At 42.8% G+C, this 19,571-nt stretch overlaps 1 protein-coding gene across 1 annotated transcript in view; it reads left to right on the top strand.

Moving 5' to 3' along the window:
* LOC132825016 (ADAMTS-like protein 1) overlaps positions 1–19,571 on the top strand; it is a 280,127-nt gene that overhangs the window by 183,905 nt on the left and 76,651 nt on the right. Inside the window, exons 16-17 of the mRNA XM_060840015.1 lie at positions 3,469–3,679; positions 15,943–16,122. Of these exons, the coding sequence (XP_060695998.1) occupies positions 3,469–3,679; positions 15,943–16,122 (391 nt within the window). The remainder of the gene's footprint in view (positions 1–3,468; positions 3,680–15,942; positions 16,123–19,571) is intronic.

Consider the following 19,571-nt stretch of genomic DNA (forward strand, 5'->3'; position numbering starts at 1 on the left):
TCCACATCAAGATTTCATTGCACAGATTACTGTTAAACCCTTGAAATCACACAAAATGCATCCAATCTTCAAATTCTCAGATTATCAGAGACTAGATGTACAATTGAAGATGGACAACATGACTCTGTGGAATACCTAATGCATGCACCTTCATGGGAATTAACTGGACAGATTCAGATTCCAATAGGCAATATTTTCAGCTTTCTGGGACCCTAAAAAGATATAGTTGAAAATGTGTTGCCGGTTAAAGCACAGCAGGTCAGGCAGCATCCAAGCAATAGGAAATTCGACGTTTCGGGCATAAGCCCTTCATCAGGAATGAGGAGAGGGTGGCAGGCAGGTTAAGATAAAAGGTAGGGAGGAGGGATTTGGGGGAGGGGCGATGGAGATGTGATAGGTGGAAGGAGGTCAAGGTGAGGGTGATAGGCCGGAGTGGGGTGGGGGCGGAGAGGTTAGGAAGAAGATTGCAGGTTAGGAGGGTGGTGCTGAGTTGAGGGAACCGACTGAGACAAGGTGGGGGGAGGGGAAATGAGGAAACTGGAGAAATCTGAGTTCATCCCTTGTGGTTGGAGGGTTCCCAGGCGGAAGATGAGGCGTTCTTCCTCCAACCATCGTGTTGTTATGTTTTGCCGGTGGAGGAGTCCAAGGACCTGCATGTCCTTGGTGGAGTGGGAGGGAGAGTTAAAGTGTTGAGCCACGGGGTGGTTGGGTTGGTTGGTCCGGGCGTCCCTGAGGTGTTCCCTGAAGCGTTCCGCAAGTTAGCGGCCCGTCTCCCCAATGTAGAGGAGGCCACATCGGGTGCAGTGGATGCAATAGATGATGTGTGTGGAGGTACAGGTGAACTTGTGGCGGATATGGAAGGATCCCTTGGGGCCTTGGAGGGATGTGAGGGAGGAGGTGTGGGCGCAAGTTTTACATTTCCTGCGGTTGCAGGGGAAGGTGCCGGGAGTGGAGATTGGGTTGGTGGGGGGTGTGGACCTGACGAGGGAGTCATGAAGGGAGTGGTCTTTGCGGAACGCTGATAGGGGAGGGGAGGGAAATATATCCCTGGTGATGGGGTCCGTTTGGAGGTGGCGGAAATGACGGCGGATGATACGCTGTATACGGAGGTTGGTGGGGTGGTAGGTGAGAACCAGTGGAGTTCTGTCTTGGTGGCGGTTGGAGGAGCGGGGCTCAAGGGCAGAGGAGTGGGAAGTGGAGGAGATGCGGTGGAGGGCATCGTCGACCACGTTTGGGGGGAATCTGCGATCCTTGAAGAAGGAGGCCATCTGGGCTGTGCGGTGTTGGAACTGGTCCTCCTGGGAGCAGATGCAGCAGAGACGAAGGAATTGGGAATATGGGATGGAGTTTTTACAGGGGGCAGGGTGGGAGGAGGTGTAGTCCAGAAAGCTGTGGGAGTCAGTCGGTTTATAGTAGATGTCCCCATTTCTATCTCAGGCCTAGACCTTTCCATTTCTATCTCTGGCCTAGACCTTTCCATTTTTATCTCAGGCTTCACCTGGACTGTCTCAGACTCCTCCCTCCCCTTCCTAGACCTTTCCATTTCTATCTCAGGCTTCACCTGGACTGTCTCAGACTCCTCCCTCCCCTTCCTAGACCTTTCCATTTCTATCTCAGGCCCTTCCACCTATCACATCTCCATCGCCCCTCCCCCAAGTCCCTCCTCCCTACCTTTTATCTTAACCTGCCTGCCACCCTCTCCTCATTCCTGATGAAGGGCTTATGCCCAAAACGTCAAATTTCCTATTCCTTGGATGCTGCCTGACCTGCTGTGCTTTAACCAGCAACGCATTTTCAACTGTGATCTCCAGCATCTGCAGACCTCATTTTTTACCCTACACAGATATATCCAAGATTCAGAAATTTCAGAGAGCTTCATAGTATTTACCTCGATAATCATCCAGGAAACGTCAGACAGACTAAAACCTAATATATCATTTGGAAAGTTGCATACTTGATTCCCACTATCATCCCACACTCACATCCCAACTCTTTGACCTAATTACTCTGCTAATCTGACATGGATATCACCCTCAAAAATGACTACCACACCTGCCCCAACTACCATGTAAACTGTGAACATCTTACCTTTTAGTTTTGGTGTCTTAGTCTGGACTGGTTTAGGAGAGACACATTCAGGTCAAATTCAATGTGTTTCCACTAAGTTTTGAAGCATTTATTCTAAAAGTGTTTGGAAAGGTTGCACTTGAAATGCACTTGAAATGCACACAATCTCTGAGGTACTCTTGTGTGAAGTGACTACTTGACAACCTAGTTGACTTGATAAGACTTGCCCTCCTGACCCGATAACCTCCCTGAGCAGTCTTGAATACCCCCACAATTTTGCCCAGCTACCCCTAGTCAGACTGTCAACTCCCATTGAACTGTCCACACCCAACCTAATTGCACTACCGACCCACCCAGCCTGCCTATCCCCACATCTCTCAGCTTCCCTAGATATCCCTACCCTACCTAGCCACTGGCTACCTCTCCCTCAGAGTTGGCTACCCCACAGTCTACTTCACCCACTAACATTTGTTTACTAACACTCAAACTGAAACTTTAAAGTCATCATACAGCAACTCGTAAGGTGTGATGTGCCCCATCCTGTATGAATTTACTCTGTTGGGGATTCCCCCACAGAGGCTCAGCATCCCTGTGAAATCCTGGCTCCAACGATCCCAGTAGAAATGCACAGTAGTGTTGAGTTGGCGAATCATAGGATCCCTATAATGTGGAAGCAGGCCATTTGGCCCATCAAGTTCACACCGATCCTCCGAAGATCATCCCATCCAGAGCCAGCCCTTTACTGGATCCCCATAGCTCTACATTTCCCATGGCTAATCCACCTAGCCTGCACCCTGAACATTAAGGGCAATCTAGCATGGCCAATCCACCTAACTTGCAAAAAATTGGAGTGTGGAAGGAAATCAGAGCATCTGGAGGAAACCTGCGCAAACAGGAGGAGAAAGTGCAAATTCCACACAGACAGTCACCTGAGGCTGGTGTCAAACCTGGGTCCCTGGTGCTATGGAGCAGCAGTGCTAAGCACTGATCCACTGTGCTGCCCACAAATTTCTGTTCATGGTGACAATCCGTAATCTTTGCCACTGCTTGGGCCAATAAGCTGAAAGGCTTTTAGGTATTGTGATATCCTGCCAGATCATTAATGTAATTTTTTGGATTTATGGTGCTGGAAGAGCACAACAGTTCAGGCAGCATCAGAGGAGCAGCAAAATTAACGTTTTGGGCAAAAGCCCTTCATCAGGAATAAATTAGTCAAGGATCATTATACTTACATTTAGTCATAGAATACTAGACTTACAGGTGACCACTTCTGACAAGACAGCCACATTTTCTTGTTGAAAACTATGTTTTTACCTCCAAGAAGTGTGAGAAATGCGCACTTGCCATTAATCTTCCAATTTAAAGCAAATTGACAATACTTGTGTGTTGTCTTTCCGACAGGTGGGAATTTGGAAAATGGAGTGCCTGTTCGTCCAGCTGTGGAGTAGGTCTACAGACCAGGGATGTGTACTGTATGCACCTTTTAGTTCGTGAAAGTAGTGAAACGGTTATCCTCAGTGAGAAGAATTGTCCTCAGCCAAAACCTGACAATGTGCAAGCCTGCAATCAGTTCAACTGCCCTCCAGACTGGCACTCTGAAGACTGGCAACAGGTACTCCCTATAATCTGTTTTGTATCATGTGACACTGAATTTAGGCCATTCAGCCTGATTTTGGCTCACTGAAAGACCTAGACAATTTAAAATTGCAGTTGAGAGTGTGTTGCTGGGGAGCATCCAAGGAGCAGGAAAATTGACGTTTTGGGCCAGAGCCCTTCATCAGGAACAAAATCGATTTTCCTGCTCCTCAGATGCTGCCTGGCCTGCTGTGCTTTTCCAGCAACACACTCTCAACTCTGATTTCCAGCATCTGCAGACCTCACTGTCTCCTAATTTAAAATTGCATCCCAGCTTTATCTGCCAAACTCTGCAAATTAATCTTCTTCAATTATATGTCCAAATTTTTAATAAATTTTCCATTGAATCTGACTCTATCATATTTTCCAGTAGTCTATTCCAGATTCTAACATTTCTCTGCATTTAAAAATATTCTTCACTTCTTCCCTTCAGATCCTTTGTTGATTGTTTAAATCTTTAATGTTACTGATCCACTTGCTGAAAGGAATGATTTCTTCCTGCTTGCTCCATGAGAAGTCGTCGATATTTTTCAATACATCTGTTAAGTCTCCTTTAAACTTCCCTGCTCAAAGGAAAATTAACTCAGCTATTCTAGTCTCTCCACATATATAATCACCTGATTCTTGGTATCAGCCTGATAAACCTCATCTATACCCGCTTCATCTTTCCTGAAGTTTGATATCTAGAACTGGACACAAAACCAGCGATCTACGAAGTTAATAGCTGTTTCACTAAAAAGAAAATGCATGCTCTAGAAATCCATCTTTGGATGTATATACCGTAGTTACTAATAGGATTGGCCTAAATATTAAGCTATGGTCAATTTTATACTCCACGGTTACTGCTGCTCACATTTGAAAACAGAGGATGGCATGGTGACTCAGTGGTTAGCACTGCTGCCTCACAGCACCAGAGACCCTGGTTCGATTCCAGCAGTAGGTGACTGTGTGTGTGGAGTTTGCATATTCCTCCCCATCACTGCTTGGGTTTCCTCCAACAGTCCAGAGATGTGTTGTTTCGGTGGATTGGTCATGCTAAGAATTGTCCTGTAGTGTTCAGGAATGTGTAGGTTAGGTGGATTAGCCATGATAAAATCTTGTGTGGTGTTACAGGGATGGGTGGATGTGGGTCAGTGTGAGTTGCTCTTTGGAGGGTCAGTGTAGACCTAATGGGTTGAATGGCCTCTTTTTGCACTATAGTGATTCTATATCTCCAGATGTTTCTACATCTCTATTTCAGTTGGCTTACCGATACAAAATTACAAAGTTGCTTTCAAGTCAATCCAAGATTTGTGGCATATGATTAGCTTTCAGTTCTGCATATTTCCGTGATAACTTTTAACATTTAATGTTCAAATAGAATGAACAATTTTGTTTGTAATGCATGAAAGATAAATGTTAAAAGTTAAAAATATATTTTTGGAATTTTGAAAAACAGTGCGTGAATCTTTTATGTATGCAAATATATATAGACATTTTTTGAAACCATCGGATTTCAAAATAAAGATATTTGGATGTTCGTGATATTTTGTGAAGGGTTTTAAATATTAACTAGGTCAGTCTTTCCAGAACCATTATTTAAAACCAGTATGTGTCAGAGCAGGTGACTACAAAGCCTCCAACAGTGTTCATGCAGGTTTGTTTATAATATGTAGGTTTATGACCGGTTAGAGTAAACATTCAGCTATTAGCTGTAGCAGAATTTAGGATGAGCAAGTTTTTAAAAACAATTCTTAATAAGCTTAAAGACTTTTTGTTTCGGTTCAAAGGAAAGCTGGCTGAAGTAAGTGTTGTCTCTCATCTTGGTTGGATCAGTTAAGAGAATATGTTATCTCAGTAAAAGAGTTTAGTTGTGAAACTTCTAGTCTCAGGAACGTTTAATTGAAACTCTGCAGATTATTAACAAACTGGAAAGTCTAAGATCTCAGCTGTGTGACCAGTCAAGTGAAAAAGGTTCGCAGGACAGGAACTGAGAAGAAGCAGTTCAGTCAAACCCACAGACTGGACAGAGAAGGAAAATTTCCCTGGGTTTTGATTACCTACAAAGTGATAGTGTTGCAGAGAAATTTGGGCATTTTGTTTTGCTATTTATTTTATAACCTTTCAACTGTCATGTTTAGATAACTTGATTTGATTTGTTTTATTTTTATTTCCTTTGTGCATTAAAAGTTCTGTTTTATTGTTATATCCAAATCTGCAGCCTTGTGTGTTTCAGTTTCAATGAAAGATTGCCAGGTTAAATTAATAAACAAAAGTGATCTATCAAGCCAGATTTTATTCTGGGATCTGGTTAAGCCGGTAGTAATATTGACTAGGATCATAACAATTCTTTTTATGTGCTTGCTTATTTTTCAAGTTATCCCGTCTCATTGGATTAGTGTACCTGCTGTTGAAAAGAGAGGTGTACAGCCAGATCCACATCCTTCGCAATACTTCCCTTGTAACCTAGAGATGCTGCCAATGATTTTACTACTTCTTGCTAAAAATTGCTTCCATTTAGCATCCCCCATGAAGTAGAGCTTGGGTCAGGAACTGAGCAGAGTGACAGTGACACTGAGATTTGTGTTGATTCATGGCATTCAGTTTTTTGAATGTCACTGACTCCTTAATTGGCCACTGGGCATCCAAAACCATTCATATGCAATTAATTACTTTGTAAATGCAATAGCTGTTAAAATGTAGGAAATGTAGCATCCAATTTGCACCCAGCAAGCTCCCATAAACAGCAGTAAGATATTAAAAGCAGATAATGTGTTCTCATGCTGTTGACTGGAGGATACATATTTGGCAAGATACTGGGGACTTATTGGTAAATTAGATGCAGGCATGTATAACATCTGTATTCAAAATGACAGATGTAACAACTTCAGACCTGTCAAACTTTATTCGATGAAAATAATGCAGTTTATCCTGAGAAATATTTATAGAATATTAACTATTCATTGTTTGTAAATAGTCGTTATGGTGGATTTAGAAATTGATGTTTTTGCATGACAAATTTATCTTAATTTCCTAAGGGCACTGAGTTAAACCTTTGACCCCAAATCGAAAGCTAGTTGATAAAGTAAACTCTGGAACTGAATTAGAACAAGTCCTCATGAGCTGATTTAGATCACAAGACTCTACGTTTTTACAGAACTGATATATTTCTCATATTTATCTCTGCTTTTAAAATATCAGTCTCATGGAACAATTTTTTTTCCAAGCTCATTAATTGGGTTTGGCCACCATCAGCCCAGCTGGCATTTTTTGCCCATCACTGATTGCCCCAGCCGAAAATAAACTCCATTGATGGAGTCATCTCATAGCTCAGAGTACTGCTGTCAACACAATCAAACTGATTCCCTGCCCATGCAGGTTAACTGCTAATCTACTTCTCACATCTAAATGCACATTTCTGGATCTTTTGGTTTCATGTTTTAGGAAAATTGCGATCATGTAATTAAGTTAACAAATATGTAACACATTCACCCAACAATTGTAATCTGAACTCTGTTAGTTTGAATACACCTTCAGAGGTACCAATTTGTGTGAATCCTCCACATTCCAGATATTTGTCTTGTATAAAAGATCATCAATTTTGAAGTGCCAAGCTCAATGTTAATCAATTCCACAGAGAACCTTAGTGCACAAGCAGAAAAAGACATTAGAATCAAAGAATTATACAATATAGAATAGGCCCTTTGGCTCATCAAATCTATACCACTAAAAGATACATTACTACCTACACTAGTCCCAATTTTCTGCAATAGAAATATCTCATGGCATTATTGAAATTATTCTCCAGCATATGCATATAAATGGTTCAATGATTCTAGAGCATGTATTTGAGGAGTACAATCTAAAGGTAGCTGCCTGAAGTGATGCACAGGACAGAGATAGACTTGTATGATCAACGGCCTTTTCCCATCCTCAATAAATTTTAAATTTTCACTGAAACTTCAAGAATGTATCACTCTGTACATCACAGCGGAACAGTCTTCACCTATTCCTATTTACAATTGAGGTCTTGCATTTCATGGTTTACCCCCTTTGCAGTATCAGAATGGCTTTGTGATAACCTTAATGGCTTTTGATTCATAGTTGCATTGTGACAAGTGAAAAAATGCTGATCTAAAAGCAGTTGGATTTATGATGATATAACATTAAACTACCTGTTCTACTTTCACCTTTAGGCTGTCAAGACTAATCACACGGTTAATGCGAGGGTGTGTTCATCCTAAGAAAAAGGTCCTCAGAAATTCAAGTCTGCATTTAATTAATGAAAAAATAACTTCCATCCCAATTTCGATCCAACCTGATGTCACATTGCTATGATTGAGCCATATTACTGCTCCCCTCGGTATTCCATTGTGCACCGTACCTTCACTGTCAGTCTCTCTCTGTCATCCTTCACTGCTGTCTGGTGGTCTCCATTGACCTTTTCCATCCCTTTGCCCCATTGTCTGGCACCTCTTGACTTTGCTGTAAAGAAGCATTAGGGGAGGCCAATATGTGGTTGCTACCTCCAGTCTGTGCCCTCTGATACCAAACTCTCCCAGAGAGAATGGAGCACTTTGATTAAGTCTGAATTTGTTTGTTTCTCCTACCCCCTTCCACCTCGTGATTCATTCTGTGACTAGAGGATGGAGTGCAAATCTATGCACACACCCAGCAAGGACAGAGTGTACTTAGTCTCCATGGCTGTTATTAATCTGTCTCTGAAGACTTATCGATGCAGGTATCCTGGAGCCAACATGGTGTTGATAATGTTGGTGGATTCTTCTATCCTCTGATCCAATGATTGCCTCGGACAAACCTGGCTGGTGTTTCTGATCTGTGCATTTTCCACAAAGTCTTAGAAGGCCAAGACCATGTAATCATCTTCTCCCTAGTGATAAGCAGTGCCTAGTGTCTGGAGGTCCTCCACGTACCTGTTACCTTGAGGATTTCTTCCTTTTTTCTATTCCTTCATGGAACATAGATATTGCTGGATGGCCAGCATTTATTGCCTGTACTCAGTTGCTCTTGAGAAGGTGATGATGAGCCTCTGCCTGTAACCACTGCAGTCCATGTGCTGCTGGTAGACCCACAATGCCATTAGGGAGTCAATTCCAGGAATTTAACCCATTGACAGTGAAGGAATAAAGATATATTTCCAAGTCAGGATGGTGGGGAACTTCCAGATGACAGTTCCCATTTATCTGCTTCTCTTGGCCTTCTAGATGGGAGTGGTCATGAGTTTGGAAGGTGCTATCAGAGTTTCCATCACAGTCCTGACTAATGCCTTTTAGATAGATGGCAACCTTTAGGGAGTCAGAAGGTGAGTTACCCAGTGCCACCCTCGCCTCTGACTTACTGTTGTAGTCACTATGTTTGTGGTGAGTCCAGCTGAGATTCTGGTCAATGGTAACCCCAAAGATGTTGATTGTGGGGATTCAGTAATGGTAACATCATTGATTATCAAGGGGCATTGGTTAGATTGTTTCTTATTGGAGATGGCCACTGCCTGGGATTTGTGTGGCATGGATGCTACTTACCACTTATTGGCCCAAGCCTGGATATTGTTCAGATCTTGTTGCATTTGAACATTGACTGCTTCAGTATCTGAGGAGTCACACATGGTATTGAACATTGCACAATCGTCAATGAACATTCCCACTTCTGACCTCATGATGGAAGAAAAGTCATTGTTGAAGCAGCTGAAGATGGTCTGGCCTAGGATACTTCCTTGAGGAACTCCTGCAGAGATGTCCTGGAGTTGAGATGGCTGATCTCCCGTGACCACAATAGTCTTCCTATATGCCAGCTATGACTCCAAACAATGGAGAGTTTGCCCCCTATACTCATTGGCACATGTTTTGCTAGGGCTTCTCCTTGCTACAGTCAGTCAAATGCAGCCTTGATGTCAAGAGCTGTCACTCTGTCCTCATCTCTGGAATTCAGCACTTTTGTCCATGTTTGAAAAAAGGCTGTAATGAGGTCTGGAATGGAGTGGCCCTGGCAGAACCCAAACTGGGCATCATTAACTAACTGCCGGCTCAAAGTGGAGAGAATATCCGAGAAGATGGCACATATCGACACAGACATCAAGTTGCTTCCAAATAAACCTGTTGGACTATAACCTGGTGTTGTGTGATTTTTAGCATCATTAAGCAGGTTATTGTTGAGCAGGTGCAGCTTGATAGCACTACTGATATCACCTTCCATCACTTTGCTGATGATCGGTAGTAAACTAATGAGGCAGTAATTGGCTGGATTGAATTTGTCCTGGTTTTTGTGCAGAGGACTTACCTGGACAATTTTCCACATTATTGGATTGATGCCAGTGTTGTAAGTATAGTGGAAGAGCTTGGCTAAAGGAGCAGCAAGTTCTGGAACACAAGTCTTCAGTGTTATTGCTGGAATGTTGTCAGAGCCCATAGCCTTTTCAGAACCCAGTGCCTCCAACTGTTTCTTGATATCATGTGGAGTGAATTGAATCACTAAAGATTAGTACCTGGGATATTGGACCTGCCTGGAGAATGCCAAGATGGACCACCCAACTTGATCAGACTTGGACATAGACCAGTGACGTGCTCACCAGATTGTGCTCTTGTCTATCCTAGAGAGGGTACCCTCCACAGTGACCACCTTGGAACTGCTGGAACGTAGAGGTGAAAGGCTTGCCAGTGCATTCTCTGAAGATTCATTTGTTCCCTCCTCAAGATAGAGGCAATGGTCTCCACTGTTTACTCTTTGAGGTAGAGATTCGCTCAGTGCCATCACTGCCTGCCTGAGAGAAAGAAGTGATTTGTAGTTTTAAAGGGATGAAAGCTTGTGCAGATTAAAAATGAAGTTGCACTGGTGGTATTGAGAGAGCTCAGCACAATTAGGTTAACTCTGTTCGTTGATATCTGAGGATTCTCCATTTGCATTTGAGTGGTCATGTTCGGTCTCCAATCTAACAGAGCAGTTTTTCTTTCAAAGGAATGTGCCCACCCCACCACCACCAGCACTGGTGTTAGCCCCAAGATTTTCTTGCAATGAGACAAAATGAATGACTGTGTCTGGTGGAGTGGATGGAAGAGCAGCTAGTGACAATGCAAAAGCAAGAGAGCTGCTGAAGTATCTGAAGTGAGTGTGTAGGAAATGCAATAGCTGGGAAGGCTTAATAGTTTTGGAGGATGTGGTGAGTGAGAGCCGTCAAGTTGACACTATGCATGCAATAGTGAGTTTTGTAGTGCGGGAGCCTTGGTGATATGCACCTGCAGTGGCAAAATTAAATTAAGTAGTGGCCCTGAGAATATGAGGTAATATAGAGAGGGTATGGACTTAGTCTGATTGAAGACAGTAGATCATTAACTTGACGCACTGCAATGATCTGGGCTGCAGTCTGTGTCAAAGCTGCATGAATTAACAGAACCTCTAGATCCCTGCCCACAAAGTAGGAAGCTAACTTTTCTTTTGGTCCATGCCTTCAGTGATGATGATAGAACACAACATTATGATAGGCAGTTCTTGACTTCCAGTATCTGAAATGAAGAGTTGCTGGATCTAATGTCTTAACAGGCATGAATGCTGTTAGGTGCCAGCTGTGGAGAGCAGTTCCACCACTCCTGATACATGATCCCACAAGAAGAACATTTGAGAAAACAATTGCACAACTATTGAATTGAAGCTTGCATGACAAAAGTGCCTGTGAGCTATGGTAGGCCAGGCAGTATGAACCTTGCTGCATAAAACGCTACAACTGAAAAGGGGAAAATAATGCTCATAGCCTCTACAACCACAATTTGGAAGTGCTGGTGTTAGACTGGAGTGTACAAAGTTAAAAATCATACAACACCAGGTTATAGTCCAACAGGTTTATATGGAAGCGCAGCTTTCAGAGCACTGCTCCTTCATCAGGTGGTTGTGGATTGTAATATCATAGGGCACAGAATTTATAGCAAAAGTTTACAGTGTGTAATTGAAATTATGTATTGAAAAAGACCTGAATTGTTTGTTAAGTCTCTCATCTTGTAGAATGACCATGTTGGTTTCAGTCCTTTCATATGTAAATTCCAAAACTTTCTGAAAGTTACATTCTCAAGTGAGCTTTAATAATAGGTGCCATGTTGGCCCAGATAATGCATTGAAGGTGTGAAGTGCCCTGTGTGAGACTGTCTGTGTCCCTATGTTTGGACCAATTCTAATCTGAAAAAGGGATTTCGTGAATCTTACATGATTCATGCAGTTTTTGAGCAAAGTAAAAGTAATTCAGCAAGTCCAAATTCACCCCACAAACGTGTGTGTGTGTGTGTGTGTGTGTGTGTGTGTGGTGCAGTGGGGTCACCTGTAGTGTGACATGAAAAAAGGTCCTGGTTGAGGCCATCCCCATGGGCACCGAATTTGGCTATCAGACCCAACTCTAATATATATATATATATATATATATATACACACACACTCTCTCACACATAGACTCTCTCTCATTTGCTCACACACACACTCCCACATTCAGACACGCACCCTCTTACAGACTTATACCCCTTTGTACTCACACTCACACACATGCACACTCTCTCGCAGACACTCATCCACCCCCACCGCACACATACACCCAGATAAGTTTGTGAGGTGAATTTGTCCCTGCAGAATTACATTTTATTTTCCTCAAAAACTGCATGAATCCATAGAAGATTCTGTAAATCCACCTTTTAGATTAGAATCAGTCTGAACTGGGGCACACACAACCTCACACCTCCAATGCATTATTTGGGCTGACATGACACCTATTTTTAGATTAGATTCCCTACAGTATGGAAACAGGCCACTGGGCCCCACCAACCCTCCAAAGAGTAACCCACCCAGACCGATTTCCATCTGACTAATGCACATGACACTATGGGCAACTTAACATGGCTAATCCACCTAACCTGCACATCTTTGGATTGTGGGAGGACCCAGAGGAAACCCAAGCAGACACAGGGAGAATGTGCAAACTCCACATAGACATTGGCCTGAGGCTGGAATTGAACCCAGGTCCCAGACTGCAATGCTAACCACTGTGCTGCCCTCATTTGAGAATGTAACTTTACGAAAGTTCTGGGATTTACATATGAAAGAACTGAAACCAACATGCCTATTCCAAAAGATGAGAGACTGAAGAAACAATCTAGGTCTTTTTCAACATATAATTTCAGTTACATCACACCGTAAACATTTGCTATAAATTCTGTGTCCTATGATCTTATACTCCATAACCACCTGATGAAGGAGCAGCGCTCCGAAAGCTACGCTTCCAAATAAACCTATTGGACTATAACCTGGTGTTGTGTGTTTTTTAATTTTGTAAGCCTCTATAACAGTATTCATCATCTCAATGAAACTGGTTAGTAATATGCAACGAATGACTACTAATTCAATTTAAGATCTTCTTCTACTTAGACAATAAGTGTTTTTCCTCTGCTACTTTAGACCAATTTGCCACTTCTGCAAATCCAGCAGGAACTTTAAAGCACTTGTGCAGCTACAATTACAGATGTATGGTGGACATTTATATATGTGGACAGACGGGCTCATATCTGCACAATGTCTGCCAGCCTCCCAAATCTCCTTCATTCAGTCCATATTTTCAGACTCTTTCACTACCATTATTTTATCAATTACCATGTTAGATAATGGTTTCTTTCACTAGCTCAGAGACCACCCATTTTCATTCCAGAGCAAACTCAATGCTCCTGCTTGTAGGAACATTTTTTTTAAGCAAAAACCATGTGGAAGTGGTTGTCCTGGACTCATATTGATTCCTGAATCAGCCTCACTAAAACAGATAATCTGATCATTATCACAAAGCAGAGCGTGATCTTACTTTGCAGACTTTGATGACTGCAGTTTCCATAACATAACGACAATATTTCACAAGTGTTTAATTACGTATAGCATGTCTCAAGATGTGCTGAGTTTATTAAAGGTACTATATAAATGCAAGTGTATTTCTCCCCCCGCTTCTCCCCCCACCACCCCAAACCCCCCACCCCCACCCCCACCCCCACCAATTATCCTTTGCAGAGCAGTTGGATAAGGGATACAAAACTTTCTAAATCAAGCCAGATGTTAGAAAGTGCTGCTCACACCTTAACCACACTCAATCATTTTAATTCTTTTATCACTGCTCTAACAGTGCAACTCTGTCTTAATTGATAGAAAATGCTTGAGAACATCTACTTTGAACTGAAATACTGTGATTATGGAGACTTCCCACAGATGGATATCTGTTTTAAAAAAAAATGATAGATCTATTTTATTGTTACTTCTGGTACTGTGGGATTGAGTGGAAAAATGCAGTGAAGCCTCAAAAATTTCTAGTAAATTTGTACTCCATTACTTTCTGACATACGAAGACATATGGTGGACTCAAGCCAAGCCTCATGGTAAGGAGAAAAAACTGACATCATTTTTGGAAAAGGTCATTTCAGTTTTCAATAGTCTGTTAGACCGACTCAACTTTGACCTCATTAGATCTATCATTATATATTATGGGGACTTGCACATGAATAAGTAGAATATTAAATACAGTGGAGCACATGAAAATCCAAACATATTGTTTGTAAAGAAGATCCAAAAATGAAACAAAAGATAAGTGTTGCTCATTATAGAAGCTGCCTGCTGAGGGGAGTCTCGTGTATGTTGCTTACCAAGAGCACTGGTTTTGTTTGTAACACAAGAGCTATACAGAATTTATCATAAGCTGTCATTTTGGAATGTTACAGCTCCTTACAGACGTTTTCAATCACAGGCCCCATCAGATGTTTTCATGGCTGATTAAAACTGAGCCACTCCTGCAAGCATTAAAAAGCTGGAGTAACTGCTTTTATTAACCATGAGAGCGCAACATCTTTTGAAATTGTTAAAAGGCATCTGATGACTGACTTTAGTAGATAACTGACTGGCTGTCTGGATTAACCAAGACTGATGTCCACAGTACGAGGTAATGGGTGTTATCCAGCTGTGAAATGAAAGATGGCAAGGAATTTAGTTGTTGCCATAATGTCATGACAAAGCACAGGAAAGTTACCAACATGGATTTAGGAAGACACAGACAAAACAGTAGGACCAAAACATCTGGGAATTAATTATGTTCGTGATTATTGTTACTCAGGTACTGGTTATTGGTATCACATAACTTGGCTGACTCTCAATTCTTTGGCAATTTTTTTTTGTGTAGATTAATGTAACACTTTCTTTTGGAGCTCCACTTGGAAAGTAAAATACTGACTGTAAATGTTGGTTTGTTACTCTCAACGTATACAAAGCGTGCAAAAAGGAACAGCAATAGTTCATCTTCTTTGACAAATCTGTCTGCTCTTGATGTGGTGAACTGAGGCACATCAGTATCCCCAAGATCCCCTATCACCAACTTCACATAAATCCACAGACCCCATCTCCATATAGCACATCCCAAGATTCATATCCCAAGTGTGCAATAAAAAATGTAGTCACCATTTCAAAATCGCACATTTCTTTCCTTTTATCTTGCAATGCTTTCTTTAATGATTGTGGTTAGTGGTGAAATATATAAATATTTAATAACTTCAGAGGCAAAGGAGTACAGTTGGCTTTCTCCACAGTACATGCTTTGAAATTGAAATATAAAACAAGAACTGCTGTGTTGTCAGTCACAGTGACAGGACAGCTTTACACAAGGTGTTTTCATGACCTAATAAGGGATACAATTTTAGAATAGAAATAAGGGTAGGAGGTGCAGATATAATACAACTTATATAAATTTCAGTTTTTCAAGTGGATCTGCATAGGTTTGTTGAAATTACATATTACATTTGGATAAAGTGACATTAGTGGAAGAGTCTAATTGAACAAGCTCGGACAGATGCAATTTCATCACTGTTTTGAAGGTATACTTTCTGGCTATTTTCTGATATAATATTTTGGCACGTTTACCAGTTTATGTGTTGTGCCTCTGACAGTTATCTATGATTTTTTATGAGGTTTTGAAAGCTGTTATCCATTGTTCAATGGTGTTCATATTATCAAGAGAATTATGGCTGATTTAAATATGTTTTCTGCGTTAGTTCTGTTTACCTGTTATTTAACAGACACATTTCTGACTGTGCACTGCACATATATGTTACCAGTGCACTTAGAATCTCTCAACCGGTCTTTTTCCAGTCCACCTGCACGTACCTTCCCAAATGTCAGTAATGATGGGGTTGAAATGCATCTCTGCATGTTCTCAGGAAAAATGTTTGTGAAATAACTATCCTTTTCATCTGGAAGTGTTCACAGAGCTGTGGAGGTGGTGTGCAGGTTCGACAGGTCCTTTGCAAGCAGAGACTGGCAGATGGGAGTTTTATGGATCAAGCAGAGGAATTCTGCCTCTCTCTTAAGCCAGATGACCATCGGATCTGTGGGGATGTGGACTGTCCGGCCGAGTGGTTGGCTTCTCAATGGCTAGAGGTAGGATCATCTACTGCTCACGTAATGAACCAATTTTGAGCTTCTGACTTAGAATTGGGATTCATTCTACATAAGAATTATAGCAAGCATGTATCTCTCCTCCACTTCCCACTCCTCTGCCCTTGAGCCCCGCCCCTCCAACCGCCACCAAGACAGAACCCCACTGGTTCTCACCTACCACCCCACCAACCTCCGTATACAGCGTATCATCCGCTGTCATTTCCGCCAACTCCAAACGGACCCCATCACCAGGGATATATTTCCCTCCCCTCCCCTATCAGCGTTCCGCAAAGACCACTCCCTTCGTGACTCCGTCGTCAGGTCCACACCCCCCACCAACCCAATCTCCACTCCCGGCACCTTCCCCTGCAACCGCAGGAAATGCAAAACTTGCGCCCACACCTCCTCCCTTACTTCTCTCCAAGGCCCCAAGGGATCCTTCCATATCCACCACAAATTCACCTGCACCTCCACACACATCATCTATTGCATCCGCTGCACCCGATGTGGCCTCCTCTATATTGGGGAGACAGGCCGCCTACCTGCAGAACGCTTCAGGGAACACCTCTGGGACGCCTGAACCAACCAACCCAACCACCCCGTGGCTCAACACTTTAACTCTCTCTCCCGCTCCACCGAAGACATGCAGGTCCTTGGACTCCTCCATCGCCAGAACATAACAACACAACGGTTGGAGGAAGAGCGCCTCATCTTCCGCCTGGGAACCCTCCAGCCACAAGGGATGAACTCAGATTTCTCCAGTTTCCTCATTTCCCCTCCCCCACCTTGTCTCAGTCGATTCCCTTGAACTCAGCACTGCCCTCCTAACCTGCAATCCTCTTCCTGACCTCTCCGCCCCCACCCCACTCCGGCCTATCACCCTCACCTTGACCTCCTTCCACCTATCACATCTCCATCGCCCCTCCCCCAAGTCCCTCCTCCCTACCTTTTATCTTAGCCTGCCAGGCACCCTCTCCTCATTCCTGATGAAGGGCTCTGGCCCGAAACGTCGAATTTCCTGTTCCTTGGATGCTGCCTAACCTGCTGTGCTTTAACCAGCAACACAGTTTCAGCTCTGATCTCCAGCATCTGCAGACCTCACTTTTCACTCAAATAAAGTCAATTCTAGGGTTGAGAATGGCCATTGTCTGTGATCAGTATTTAAATACAGAGAAGGCTTATGTGAATTCTAAATACTTGAGAGGCATATATTCTCACAGTGGCGATATTTTGTTTCATGTGACATTCTTGACCCACCAACTCAGCTTTCAGGGAAACAACAAAGCATTACCCAAAGAGGCAGATTAAAGGATTAGCAGAGTCTTAATGGTGGAAAGTGTTGTCACTTCTGTAATCAATGACGACTAAGATGTACAAAGGCAAATGCTGGTGCTCAAGTTGGCAGTAAGGTAATATAAGATTATCAGTGTGTTAATATTGATTAGGGATAATTGTAGTGATCAGTTCAGCCAGGGGGGACCTCATAGAATACGAGGTCCCTGATTGGGCTGTTAATATGGTCCAATGAGGAAGCCCTGGCTGACAGATAAAAAGAAGAGGAATTTGTTCTTCACTGTGTCCTGCACCTGCACATCCACGACACGGGTGTTGGGGAAGAATAAGCACTACTGCTGTCACGTGGTAGTGTAGGAAAAAAAGAAACAAAAGATAAAGAAGAAAACAATAAACAGGAGTATCAGACATCCTGACACTCTGAGAGCTGCCAAAAAAAGAGAAAAAAAAGAGAAAAAGGAGTGTCAGGCATTTAGACACTCTGAGATTTGGATTTGAGGGAGCTGGACCAGTGTCAACGACTTTCCACATGTAAATAAAGGGTGGTTGAGTGAAGGATATTGATCTCAGTTGTATTATTTCAATAATAGGGTGGCATGGTGGTTCAGTGGTTAGCACTGCTGCCTCACAGTGCCAGGGTTCCAGGTTCTAATCCAGCCTTGGGTGACTGTGTGGAGTTTGCACATTCTCCCCATGTCTGCATGGGTTTCCTCCCACAGGCACAAAAATGTGCAGGTCAGCTGAATTGGCCATGGTGTTAGGTGCATTAGTCAGAGGGAAATGGGTCTGGATGGGTTACTGCTCGGAGGGTCGGTGTGGACTGGTTGGGCTGAAGGGCCTGTTTCTACACTGTAGGGAATCTAATCCAATCTAATCTAATTATTACCCAAGATATCAGGAAGGACTCCCTTGCTATATTTCGGTTATTGTCAGGAGATATTATGAGGAGAAAGTGAGGACTGCAGATGCTGGAGATCAGAGCTGAAAATGTGTTGCTGGAAAAGCGCAGCAGGTCAGGCAGCATTCTCCTGTTCCTTGGATGCTGCCTGACCTGCTGCGCTTTTCCAGCAACACATTTTCAGCAGGAGATATTATGAACCAATCTAAAAAGATAGATGTGGTGATGGTTTAACATATTTTTGAAAGACAGTATTTCTGGCAGTGTAGTATTAATTACTGTTGCATTGGCCTGGGATTTGTGCTCATAATTTTGGAACAGGACTGAAACCAATGATCTCTGAAGAAAGAGAGAATTAACCAGCCACAACTGACACTAAAAACAGAAGGCAGCTTTATGAAAGGCTGCTGATGAACCACTGTCATGTTAAAATCTGGCCACATCTTATCTGTTTAGTTTGACAATTGTTCATTTTTATTTTCATTTGGTGTAAGATGTATGATCTCCAGCATCTGCAGACCTCATTTTTTACTCGAAGATTTTAACCTACTGCGAATCCTCTTACAAGGATGCCTTCCTTGAAGAAGCTCTCTTCCTCCCTCTACAAGGATTTCAGTGAGTCCCTCTCTCACTGCACCCCCCAGGTCATCTCCTCTGCACAGAAGCTCTTCAGCCACGTTCTCAAACAGACCCGTTACCACAGCCACATCTCCTTCCTCAGCACCTGCCTAAGGAACCGACTGATCAACTCAGCACCGCCCTCCTAACCTGCAATCCTCTTCCTGACCTCTCCGCCCCCACCCCACTCCGGCCTATCACCCTCACCTTGACCTCCTTCCACCTATCCCACCTCCATCGCCCCTCCCCCTAGTCCCTCCTCCCTACCTTTTATCTCAGCCGGCTTGGCTCTCTCTCTCTTATTCCTGATGAAGGGCTTATGCTCGAAACGTCGAATTCTCTATTCCTGAGATGCTGCCTAACCTGCTGTGCTTTGACCAGCAACACATTTGCAGCAGTAAGATGTATGCAACCATGAATGCATTGTTTATCCTATTTCACATCAATATGAAATATGCAGGTTTTAAATATGTATACCACAAGTAATATTACAATTCCATAAAGACTTGAAACAATTCGCTTTGTTTCTATTTGAAATGATATTGGCACCATTTGTTTTATACCAGGAGACTAACTTATTTTAAACTCATACCCGTATACAAGGGTCAGGTGCCATTCATACTCAGTGAAAGGAAACTGA

This window comes from Hemiscyllium ocellatum, chromosome 2, assembly GCF_020745735.1.
Source record: "Hemiscyllium ocellatum isolate sHemOce1 chromosome 2, sHemOce1.pat.X.cur, whole genome shotgun sequence".
Lineage (NCBI taxonomy): Eukaryota > Metazoa > Chordata > Chondrichthyes > Orectolobiformes > Hemiscylliidae > Hemiscyllium > Hemiscyllium ocellatum.